Raw genomic sequence first — 12,774 nt, forward strand, 5'->3', positions numbered from 1 at the left:
TACTACACAGGATCCATGAATTTTACTTTTCAAAAGGAGACTTTTAGTTTTAACATTTCATTTTAACAATACAAAAAGGAATCATCAAATACTAAATTTCTCTATAATATGTGCCATTAAGAAAATACAATGGATTAAAGAGAACAAATACATCCATTTCACAGAAAAACAACAACTTACCAATTGAGAGAGTTAAATTTGTAGAATTCCTTTAGTAACATCAAAGAGATTCATGGTTATTTACACTTTAGAAACTGTGAATATTAATTCAATTTGCTGTTTTGGTTGGGTTTTGAAAGAACATATTTTAATTTTTAAATCTAAACATTACAAATGAAAAGTTATTTCTGTTACATTTCAGAGCAAGTTAACATAAAATTTTATTTTTATTGTGTCTGCTTTTTGAGAACAGTGACAACACACAAATAAGTGGTATTAACAAAAGGAAGGGAGAAGACATAAACTATTTTAGGAAGGCACTGAGATGTGGGACAATTAGGGTAGTTCTACTTATAATGTGCAACTCATTTTGTCATTATACTAGATATATAATAATTTAGGTTTACCCTATTTACTTTCCCCATAATCTTAATGCTACCTTTGCCCAAATAGTACCTCCACCAAATATACTCCAATGCACACCTCTGTAAGGACCTATACATTGCTACGGGGAAGAAACAAACCAATGCACCTATCTCATTATATGTTAGTATTCACCAATATCTCTAACAAACAATCCACAAAACACTGGAGTAACAGGTACTATGCAAAATTCCCCAACAGTATTCTATAACATATTATTTTGCCTAAGATTTTTATATTAATCACTAAAATTTTAAGTCTAATTTTTTATAGCATATGGCTGTTTAAAAAACTTTAAAAACAAATCCAAATCCTTCCATGAAACAGAAAGGCTATGTGAATAGGAGAAAAAAAGTTGTAGAATGTGAAGTAATAAGGAGTGCATTTGGTAGAGTATAAAACTCTTCAGAAGTATTAAAATTCACTTAAATGAGAAACAGTGGTAACCTAAACCAAGATCTAACTTTGGATTTTAATTTATCCTGGAGATATTAGCTTTTGCTCTGAAGAATAACACCCCTTTTATATCCACTCAACAATTGCTTCCACATCTATAATATCAGAAAATGCTGAATAAGGCATAAAATCTCATTGTTTTCTTTAAATTCACCTTACAGTTTTCCACTTAGCTAACGAGCGGTAGTATATCATTAATATGAAAGCAGTCCTAGGAGAGATCCTATCTTCTAGTAAATTAATGACATTATTAAATTCAATCCACACCAGAAAGAAGGAGATACAGGAAGACAAAGCTCTCCGTATTCTCACTTTCTAAACCTATGGTTGCTAGCACTCACTTGCACTTCTCCATATTACAGGAATCTTCCGTGTCATCTGGATAAGAACTGACGACTTGAAAATTCCTTGAACTCTGCCCTTTTAGTTTTGCGTCCTCATATGGGATTTGATCTATGAATTCACTGGGCTTCTGATGCATGCTTCCATCGGAATTCATATTCAATTGTTCAGTTGACTCTGCAGTTGTGTCTCCCACCGTACTCTCCTGCTCAGGATGAATGTGGGCTATATCTGTACTTAAGCAAACAAAACAGAACATGCAATATGTGAGACATCATATATAATTCAATCAACGGAATACTTTTTATTCTGAATACTCCCATGGCTTTAAACACATACTTATTCCCACTGTAATCAAATAAAATAAGCATGTACAAAGTGGCTGTTATCATCAATACTCCCATTTCCAAAGTCATTAGATACTTAATATTAAGACTGATAGCTTTTGCTGCAGATTGAAATAAACAGAGGTCAAAAAAATTTTCTTTTAAAGATGTATTTATTTTTATCAGAAAATCAGATCAGATTTAGAGAGAAGAAGAAACAGAAACATCCTCTGTTGGCTAGCTGACTCCCCCAAATGGTCAAAACAGCTAGAACTGAGCTGATCCAAAGCCAGGATCCAGGAGCTTTCGGGTCTTCCAGACAGGTACAGGGTTTCAAGGCTATGGGCCATCCTTCACTGCTTTCCCAAGACACAAGCAGGGAGCTGGATGGGAAGTAGAGCAGCTGGGACACAAACCATCATCTATACGGGATTTGCAAATCAGGATTTAGCCATATAGTCATTGCACTATTCTTCTCCCCAACAAAATCTTAAACTCAGACCACACAGACACTAATGAAATCAGAATCTCTGGGATCTAGTCTCTCTCTGTACATATATAAATCCTACCTCCCAAGAAAATGACAGTGCACATACAATGTTGGTATCAGACTGCATGGGTTAGAATTTCAACTTTGCCAAATGCAAAACTTTGGGATAGTTACTTTATCTATACTTCAGTTCTTGTTCATAAAATGGAAATATAATATCTTTATTTCAATGAATTGTTATGAGGACCAAGTTAACGCATACAATATACCAAGTCCAGAGTCCGATACATTGATAAAAATAAAATTATTTTTATAAACATCACAATATCACGAAGATACAGAATATATAAAAAATTCTTTTTAACATCATTTTATCAGGTATGCATCATGCATTGGTGTGCTTCCAACAATTCATGGAAAATTGAATTAAAAGTATCAATTAATTTTCATGCATGAAATTTTTCTGTAATATATGGAAAATGCAAATCATAAAAAACATAGAATAGGGCCTGGAGCGGTGGTGCAAGTGGTTAAGGTCCTTGCCTTGTACACTCGGGATCCCATATGGGTGCCGGTTCTATCCCAGCAGCCCCGTTTCCCTTCCAGCTCCCTGCCTGTGGCCCGGGAAAGCAGTCGAGGACAGCCCAAAGCTTTGGGACCCTGCACCCACGTGGGAGACCTGGAAGAGGCTCCTGGCTTCAGACCTGCATAGCATTTGCCGTTGCGCTCACTTGGGGAGTGAATCATCGGACGGAAGATCTTCCTCTCTGTCTCTCCTCTCTGTATATCTGCCTTTCCAATAAAAAATAATAAAAATAAATCTTTAAAAAAATGCAAAAGTTTATGACTGCACAAACTACTCAAGACAGAGACATAAGGAAGCAGACAAAAACCGAGGATGGCTAAGTCATTTTCTTTTAATTTCTTATTTTAAGATATGCTGCTTTATTAAACAGCTGAAAGATCAGCATAAAGAAATCCTATATACCTTAATCTACAAGTGGAACAGCCGGGACTCTTTACTGGCTGTTACTTGTACATGAGATACCAGTGTCCCATCGTATCACCTAACCTACTTCACCACCAGAGTAGCCCCTTTCAAAATAAATTTTAAGGCACTACTCTATAATCTTGTGTTCTGCTATTGTGTTTTGCTATTATCTTGTGTTTTTTCATTATTCTTCAAATCTCAACTTAAATACAATTTCTGAATTAACATCTTCTTTAACTGAAATACGATAGGCAAATTGTATTTCATCTTCCCAAACTCTGCAGGCCAGTAAAAATCTTTATGAATTGATAATGGAAGAAAGCAAAGAAAGGCTTTAACTGAACATTCCTTTGTTGCCCCATCATTTTAGCAAGAATCATGTTTAAAAATATAAGCACATGAGTCAATTAAACTCCACCAGCAGTAGTTATGAGACTGTTTTTACACACAAGTCAATTTAACAGATCAGTGTTATGCAGAAAGGTGGATATTCACTTTTGATTAAAAAATTTTAACTCTATGCAAATGAAAACTTAAAACTAAAACTATTCTATTGATTCCTCTTCCTCTCTCTTATGGCTTGAAATGGAAACTCTCTTCAGTAACCCTCTTTGGTGTTCAATCAATTTCATTGTTAACTGTTCTATCATTATGCCTAACTGAATTAATACTATTTAAATTCAACTCTCCATATGGACTTACAGAATAAATTATCAATCTCCTCTTCATAATCCTTAAGTCTATGAATTTGGACTTACTTTTTTCCAAGTTAAATGAGAAAAACTTTTACTGTCCATTGTTTGATCTTTGGTGAGTGCACTTTTATTTGAACATAAAAATATATTAAACTAAAAATATTTTCCAAATTTTGCTATCACTAATTTGTCACAGCCATGCAAAATTATGATGCATCCATTTAAAAATTATGTTATGCATGACTGCCACCAGTTATTTCTCTAAAATTCTACCTATTATTAATGCTAGACAGTTTTTCTTCTAGGAAAACTGGGCGAATGTAGTAACAATTTTTGGAATATTAATAAAGAAGGATTTGCCTGAGAAATCATTTGTCTTAAAGAACTTGTATCTGTCTAGTGACTTGCACACCTTCTAGTAAAGTTTCATGATCTAATGAATTCTTGCTTTACTTCAGGAGGTGTCAGTATTGTCAACTACTTCAATGTTACTATTGTTAAATCCTCAATTCTTCAGTCAACAGCGTCGTGATACCCTTTCTTATCCTAGGAAAGAAAGGTTTTGAATTGATTTGAATTCAGTTCACCAATTACACTTATTTTAGTTAACTGATACACAAAATACTAAGCTAAATTAATGTTACTCATAGACTCAAGTCTCATGGTCAAAAATAACTGTTATTTCCCTACTACAGTACAGAAGTGAGGGAGTAAGAAGAATCAAACAGGAATTCTTAAGGGCTGGGAAATTCCATTCTGCTTAGCTTTGTAAATAGTTTGTGACAACTGGTATCTGTGTAAATGGATTTGATGGTCCCCTGAGGGTCAATACTGTTTACAGAGCCGCTTCTTCAGAGTGGTTGAGCTAGAATGGTCTCTAGGGATTCTACATAGTTACTCAGAATATCAACATCCCAGCTACCTGAGAGGGACAGAAGGACTATAGGCAGTTGAGAAAATGCATTCAAATAAGTAGCTCTCTTGCCTGTTAAGCAAAGGGTGCTACTGGATATATTTGTATCTTAAACTATAACACAGGAAACTTGTTAGTATGCTTTGACACTTGTTAACACAACAGGTCACCACATCTTTTAATTCTACATTTTAGGCAAAAAAAGATTTCTACTTACAGCCTAAAATAAACCTAAAAAAAAAATAAAAGCTGTTTATTGCAATAAAAAAATTATTTGAAATGGAAAGGAGACAAAGAGTATGAGATCTTCCATCTATTGGTTCACTCCTCAAATGCCCATGCTCTCAACAGTCAGAGCTGGATCAGATAAAAACAAGGAGCCAGGAAATTCTTCCTGGTTTCCCACATGAGTGGTAAGAGCACAAGTCCTTGACCATCATCTGTTGCCTCCTAGACACATTAGCAGGAAGTTGGCTCAGCAAGACAGAATTGCTAAAACTGGAACAGGGAACTCCAAAGTAAGAAACGGCTCTCTGAAGCAGTTTAACATGTTAAACTACAAGGTCTGTCACTGTTTCTATAGTCTATGTGCTCTATTACCCCGTTATAGTTAAAAACAAAATGGAGGGCCAGGCACGGTGGCCTAGCAGCTAAAGTCCTCATCTTGAACGCACCAGGATCCCATATGGGAGCCAGTTCTAATCCCAGCAGCTCCACTGCCCATCCAGCTGCCTGCTAGTGGCCTGGGAAAGCAGTCAAGGACGGCCCAAGGCCTTGGGATCCTGCACCTATGTGGGAGACACAGAAGAAGTTTCTGTGTCCTGGCTTTGGATCGGTGCAGCAGCCGTTGTGGTCACTTGGGGAGTGAATCATCAGATGGAAGTTCTTCCTTTCTGTCTCTCCTCCCCTCTGTATATCTGACTTCCCAATAAAAATAAATCAAGATTTATTTTTTTTTTTTATTGGAAAGGCAGATATACAGAGAGGAAGATCTTCCGTCCGATGATTCACTCCCCAAGTGAGCGCAACGGCAAATGCTATGCTGATGCGAAGCCAGGAGCCTCTTCCAGGTCTCCCACGTGGGTGCAGGGTCCCAAAGCTTTGGGCTGTCCTCGACTGCTTTCCCGGGCCACAGGCAGGGAGCTGGAAGGGAAGCGGGGCTGCCTGGGATAGAACCGGCGCCCATATGGGATCCTGGGCGTGAAAGGAAAGGACCTTAAACACTTGCGCCACCGCGCCAGGCCCTAAAAATAAATCTTTTTAAAAAAATTTTTTAAATGTAGTGTTTTAGTAAAGTAAATAAATGTAATTTAATAAATGTAATTTAATGATGAGATTACTGTAATAGTCCCACATTTTACTCAAAAGATATTTTCCTCAAATGGTGAAGGATTTTTTAAAATTAATTTTAGGGGCCAGAATGATGGTGTAATGGACTGCTAGTGCCGACATCCCATATAGGTACCTGTTAGTTTTTCGGCTGTTCCATTTCTTTTTTTCTTTTTTTTTTTTTAAGATTTATTTTTATTATTTTTTTTTTATTGGAAAGTCAGATATACAGAGAGGAGAGACAGAGAGGAAGATCTTCCGTCCGATGATTCACCCCCCCAAGTGAGCGCAACGGCAAATGCTATGCCAATTCGAAGCCAGGAGCCTCTTCCAGGTCTCCCACGTGGGTGCCTGCAGGCTCCCAAAAGCTTTGGGCCGTCCTCGACTGCTTTCCCGGGCCACAGGCAGGGAGCTGGAAGGGAAGCGGGGCTGCCTGAGATAGAACCGGCGCCCATATGGGATCCTGGGCGTGTAAGGCGAGGACCTTAACCACTGCACCACCACGCCGGGCCCTCAGCTGCTCCATTTCTAATCCAGCTCTCTGCTATGGCCTGGGAGGGTAACAGAGAATGGCCCAACTCTTTGGGCTCCTGCACCTCTGTGGGAAACCCAGAAGAAGCTCCTGGCTCCCAACTGCAGATCAGCTCAGCTCTAGCAACTGTGGTCCATGGATGGAAGATATTTCTCTCTGTGTCTCTCCTACTGTCAACTGTAAAATCTCCTTTGAGATAAAAATAAATATATCTTTTTAAAAAAATAAACTTTAGCTTTAAAATAATCAGAAAAAATATTTAAAAAATAGTGGTTTCTAATGACCTCTACAAATTCCTTATGCAAAGTAAATGTAGATTTGTATGTGTATCTATTATCTGTATTTATATATAGATTCATCTATATCTAACCATCCATCCCTCCATTCACCCACCCACACACCAATCCTATCCATTTTTCTGTGGAATATATGGTTACCTTTCCACCTAGATACATATAAGAAATGCTTTCTCCAAACCATGGCAGAGAATTACATAGGAAACCTCTTTTTCATCATAGTGGCTTTGCCTAATACAAGCATACATGTGAGCAACAGAAAAGTTTGGACCATTTGACTAGTCTACCTACTGCAATATGGTTAGTTCATGGATTCTAAAGGCAGAGAATATACTCAACAATCCTTTGCTTGTTATACTCTGGACCTCACGTTTTTAAAATTCTGAATTTCATGAACACATTTACTTGAAGATTTATGGCTATCATATGGTTATGCAACCAAAATCAATACCTAATCAACCCAAACTTTATTTATAAGGTATTTTATTCTAGGAAATGCTAGCAACTACACACATGCACACACAGAAAACTTTCTTATGAAAATATCACAACATGGGATTGGAAAATAAATTCAATCAAAAATATATAAATGCAAAACACCTAAAGAAAGTTCAAATGTGCAGTATATACATAATGGTTTAATAAAATAGATATGACTTATTAGCTTAATAAGGATTATCTGATTATAAAGTTAATGTTTTATAGAATAGGACTGTAAGATGTTAAAATTCTGATATTAGGGAAATATTCTAAAACAAAATTCAATCCCATAAAATGAAAGTAAATAGTGCTTTTGGTAACTGATTCGCACAAAATGAAACTGCAAAATTTAAGCAGCATATTTCCCATAACATGATTTGAGTACTCACTCTATCAATGCTTGGTATCAATCACAATAAAGATCACAGAAAGTTGATCATTGGCTACTTAGTCTTCAAGAATCTAATTTCAGAGTCATGGAAATTAAATCACTTGTAGATATTTGGCTTAAATAATGTAAACCTCTTTATTTGGATTCTGTATGCTAATTTTCTCAGAGTTTTTCAAATTTGTTTTTTGGCATCAGATGCCCTACAATAAATAAAATTACAATTTTCATTTTCATTGGTCTGGCATTTTTTAATATACTCTGCCTAGGCTTAGACAAACTTGCTAACACATTCTTTAGGTTATCTCTACACAGAAAAAAGATGAAATTTTATTTTGTCTAATTTTTACTCTCATCATCAGGCTGACATATTACAGGTAATAAAGAAGAAGGCTGATAGGTGTGGTCTCTGTAGTTTGTAGTCTTATGGTCTGCATCTGTCTCCCCCTTTAGTTGTAAGCTCCCTATTATACTTATTTTCCCAAAACAAGATTTTTAATTCACTGAAATAAAATGCATCAATGAAAGGAAATACTGATTTAGACAACCAACTAAAAGATCTAAGGACAACAAACAAGCATTAGAAATGAGTACTTTATTTAACACTTACTAAGTATTATCAGATGCTGTTTAACACGTAAAGGTAAATTAAAAAGTGTGTTTATCCCTGGGGAGACGACAAAGAATTAGGGATAAAGACAACATGAGTAACCCTGGCAAAGAAATAAATAAAATGTTGATGGCAGAATAGGGGTGATCCCAGCAATATGCTCAATTGTGTGGTCAAAACTACCTAAATAATATATTGTATAAGCTACTTACCTAATTTTAAGCTTTCTAATAAGCATATTCAATTAGAAGCAAAACCAATATCACAAACATTTTAACATGTGAGTGTAAAATTATTTTTAGAAATTGTGCTTTTGCACTATATTTATAGCACATTTCAGCTTAGACTATTCACATTTGAGTGCTTGATAGCCACATGTGGCCAGTCGCTATTCTATAGAAGAGTATATAAATTCTAAGGCAGTTCTAAAAAAGTATATTGCACATATTTTGAAGGGAATTAGATAATGTATTGGAAGTAAAGGCCAGAGATAAGACTTTTATAAGAATTAGTAAAATCAGAAGCACAAAACGTATCATCATAACATTACTCAATCATTTGGAGATTTCAGTGCTAAATATATAAAATAAACTGCTTATTCACTATTCCTATAAGTGATTATAAATCTAGATAAACACACATGCCAAAAAAATAGCGAAGTATTTTTTCTTACAAATTTACAAATCAAATTTTACAAATTTAATTAATCATAAACCAATAGTCTATTATGCTATATTTCAAATTACCTGTTGGCTATTCATAGAAATTACTTTACTAGAATGCTATTTTTTTTCTAAAAATCTATCTACTGTGTTAATAAAGTTTGTGTTTGTTTCACCCTATATGAAACAATCATGAATTAGTCAATACTCATTCTAATAGGCCAAAGTTCAAATTTCCGTGTAAGAATCATTTTAAATTAGTCTATCATAATGTTTAAGTTTTTCAGTTTTAACATCTTTCACCATATGAAGGGAATGAACAAATAATAATATATAATAGTATAATCTGCAAAAATTTAAGGTACCTAACTTACAAACATCCATAAAGTAAGGCTCTGTAGAACTTATCTCACCCTATTGAAAACATTAAGGCTAAAAATGATTGTGAAAATTGAACTGAAATTTGATTCAATATTATAACAATATTTACTATCTTTTCCCCTAGTGATAAGAGCCATCTGGCTATTAGGATATTTTTCTAGCCTTTTCAGCTTTTTTTAAATTAAGATAATTTGTACAGGTAATTAAAAACATGCATGAGCTGAGGAAGTCTTAAATTTCTACAACTGCAAGTAAAATAGATTAAAAATATACTAATTGCTAAGAATGAATACATGTGAATTATCTGCTAATTCAAGGTTTTGTAAGTCATTTATGAAAAACACATTTCCTATTCAGGCCAGGGTAGAAAATATACTTTCTTTATGTATGCCTTTTATTTTGTTTAAGAACATCTTTAGATTCAGAAAGCAAAAAAAGAATCACCAGTCAGATACTAAGCGAGAATCACTGAAACACAATGTTCGTTCTAATGGATGGATGATTGTGTTTGGTCTTTTGAAACTTTGAAGTATAGGTAAGTCTTGATCACACAAATTAATAAATCCTAAAGCTGGAGTTAACAATAACCATTACACCCAAATTCTGCAGCTTAGCCCAGCCAATTTTTCAAAAGGTCAGGTTGTGAACTGGAGAAGACCAGGGAGGTCCACCGCATAGCTTTGTTGCCAGGCATCTCTCGTCTGGATTGTTGCAGGCATTTATTAGTATTCGTCAGCAGACTCAACAAAGCAAACAAGAAATTCAAGCACGAATAATAAAATGAAACGCCGCTATATAACCCTTTGTCATTCAGCAAATATGGGACTTTTTAGCTACATTGTTCCTAAACCTGGGTTACTACTTTAATTTTTCTCCACAGTGCTGACTGAATGAGTATGCATGTGTGTTAAATGCAGAGCTCCCCTAACAACTGCAGGACTGCCATTTAATCTGTTGGTAGATGGACCATTTCCTGTGGGAACCCTAGCTATGATTTCCAGATCCACCAAATAAATCTCAGATTAAGATTCCAAATGAAACCTGCCTTTGGCAGATAAAAAATGTCAAGATGGATATAAACAGTAAAATTATAAATTATCTAGGTGTTGCATGACAAACCAATGCTCAATTTTTTTGTTGACATGTGCCCAGATATCAAAACTATACTAGACATTCATCAAATGTCACACTTTCATAATATTGGAGGCATCATTAAAACTGTTTGACTAAGGACCTCAAAGTGTTTAAGCAGTAGCTCAAAAGTATATTTGTGCAAAGTAGAAGAATAAATTTACATATCAGCAGCAGCTCATAAGGGATGGGTAAATATTCTATTTATCTCTCATTGTAATTCAGGTTACTTTAAATATAAGGTTTTAGGAAATCATTATACTGTATAAGGCATAATTACATAATTTCCCATACAAATGATATGTTGTATTCAAATTCAAAATTTGTTTCACCAAAACAGAAACAAAACCATAAAACGAGAAGGTAGAATTGCTATTTCCTTAATCAAGTGTGACCGGGAGACCAATGCCTTGTGAGGTGTATTCTGCATCATCAGCTCCTTCATAGAGCCAGCATCTTAAACTTTTTTTTTAAAGCATTGAATACTTGACACCAAAAACAATGCTCAGAAAAGTAAATTTGTTTTTTGATAATATATCCATTTCAAGTGATTTCATGGAGAGTCAAAGACTTAAAGGGAAGGCAATGAAAGGTCAACACAACATCTTAGAAAGCAAATGGCCCATCAGAAATGCAGACATTGCTTGTGCTAGTTTCAACCACTCTCTCAAGAGACCAAGGACTGCTTTTCTTAATGAACCTTTACTTATCTTTACCCCTTTCACCTGGACTAATGCAGCCTTGCCCTGATCTTATACTAGCGGATTGTAAAACACAGACAAGGAATATTTCTGAAAGGAAATAATCAGAATTAGCGGCATATAATCATTACTCATTTTTCCAAACATGAAGCTCTTTAAAATGATTGGGTAAGAGGATTCAGTGATTCTAAATTTTACAGCATTTTATTTTGGGGGAAAAAAAATTTTAATTACCTAATTACTTAAATTGGAGTACTTTCAACTTGCAATCTATTTTCATTTATTTACATTAATCTTGGAAAGGATGTAGAACAGTTGACGTCTCCTAATTCAAAATCTTAGACTTGAACATTAGGTTGAAACATTAAAGGCCTCATATTTGTTCTGTCCTTCCTATCACATTTATTTCCCTGATTATGTAGCGTTGGCTCCAGAAATGAATACCAAATAAACCTTACCCATCTAATCTTCCAGGAACTGATATTAATCTGAAAATTTTGAATATTCTTCAGTGGGGAAGAACAATAATTAAAAAAGGGAATAAGGGTATCTTGGGCTTAATTTTAATTGAAGTTCTATACTAAAAATATTCAATGAACACACATTGTTAGTTATACAAGCTAACTATGTTGGCCAATTTCAGAACATATCAAACCACCGTAGCACAGATAACAAAACCATCTTTAAAAGGAGGATTTAACAGCTCATTTAAAAAATAATGAAGTACCAAAATACATTGTTTCAATGCAATATGACTTTATCATTATGAACCAACTAATTATCACTTTTTACCCATTACTATCCTAATTCTAAAGCACTAAATGGCAATGAAAACTAGAATTAATCATGTGAAAGCTAGAATTAATCAAAGGCTAAAGTCAAACCTATTTTTTAATGCTACTCTTTTGACCTTATATCCTGCCCACACAATTTTACCTTTAAGAAAAAGTTATCAATTTTACACAAATAATATTAATTTTAATATTTTAATTCAATAACTTCAACAATAAAGTCATCCATGTAACCATTTTCAAAATTTTGAAGCCTGACTTATTCTGTTCACTTTTTCATATGCTCCAGCTCAAAACATTAATCAAACCACAAAGAGAAAATTATTAGTTGAAGTTTTCCAGAAAAGGTAAATAATGAACCACATGACAAGATATACAAGTATTTGATGGGCCTTTCAAAATATTTTATTTTGCTAATTTATAACCAAAAAGGTATCAGCAAATATGCAATAAAATGTATAATCTTGTCATTTTAGAGGCATTTAAAAATATTTTAAGACTTTAAAATACTGAAACCAATTTCAGTCCTATATTTACAGTCCAATATTTACAGTCAATCTGGACTAACTCGGTAAATAGCCTTAAATTTAGCTTATATACCAATGCATATTGACCTGGGTCTTCTAAATGTCAGGTGAATTCTCAGAATTTTATAGTAATTACATGGAGGCTACCACA

At 34.5% G+C, this 12,774-nt stretch overlaps 1 protein-coding gene across 1 annotated transcript in view; it reads right to left on the reverse strand.

The window, feature by feature from the left end:
* MIPOL1 (mirror-image polydactyly 1) overlaps positions 1-12,774 on the reverse strand; it is a 261,334-nt gene that overhangs the window by 203,509 nt on the left and 45,051 nt on the right. Inside the window, exon 5 of the mRNA XM_040969560.1 lies at positions 1,380-1,611. Coding sequence (XP_040825494.1) covers positions 1,380-1,611 — 232 coding nt within the window. The remainder of the gene's footprint in view (positions 1-1,379; positions 1,612-12,774) is intronic.

Source organism: Ochotona curzoniae, unplaced genomic scaffold (assembly GCF_017591425.1).
Source record: "Ochotona curzoniae isolate NIBS_2020 unplaced genomic scaffold, NIBS_Ocur_1.0 scaffold_4701, whole genome shotgun sequence".
Lineage (NCBI taxonomy): Eukaryota > Metazoa > Chordata > Mammalia > Lagomorpha > Ochotonidae > Ochotona > Ochotona curzoniae.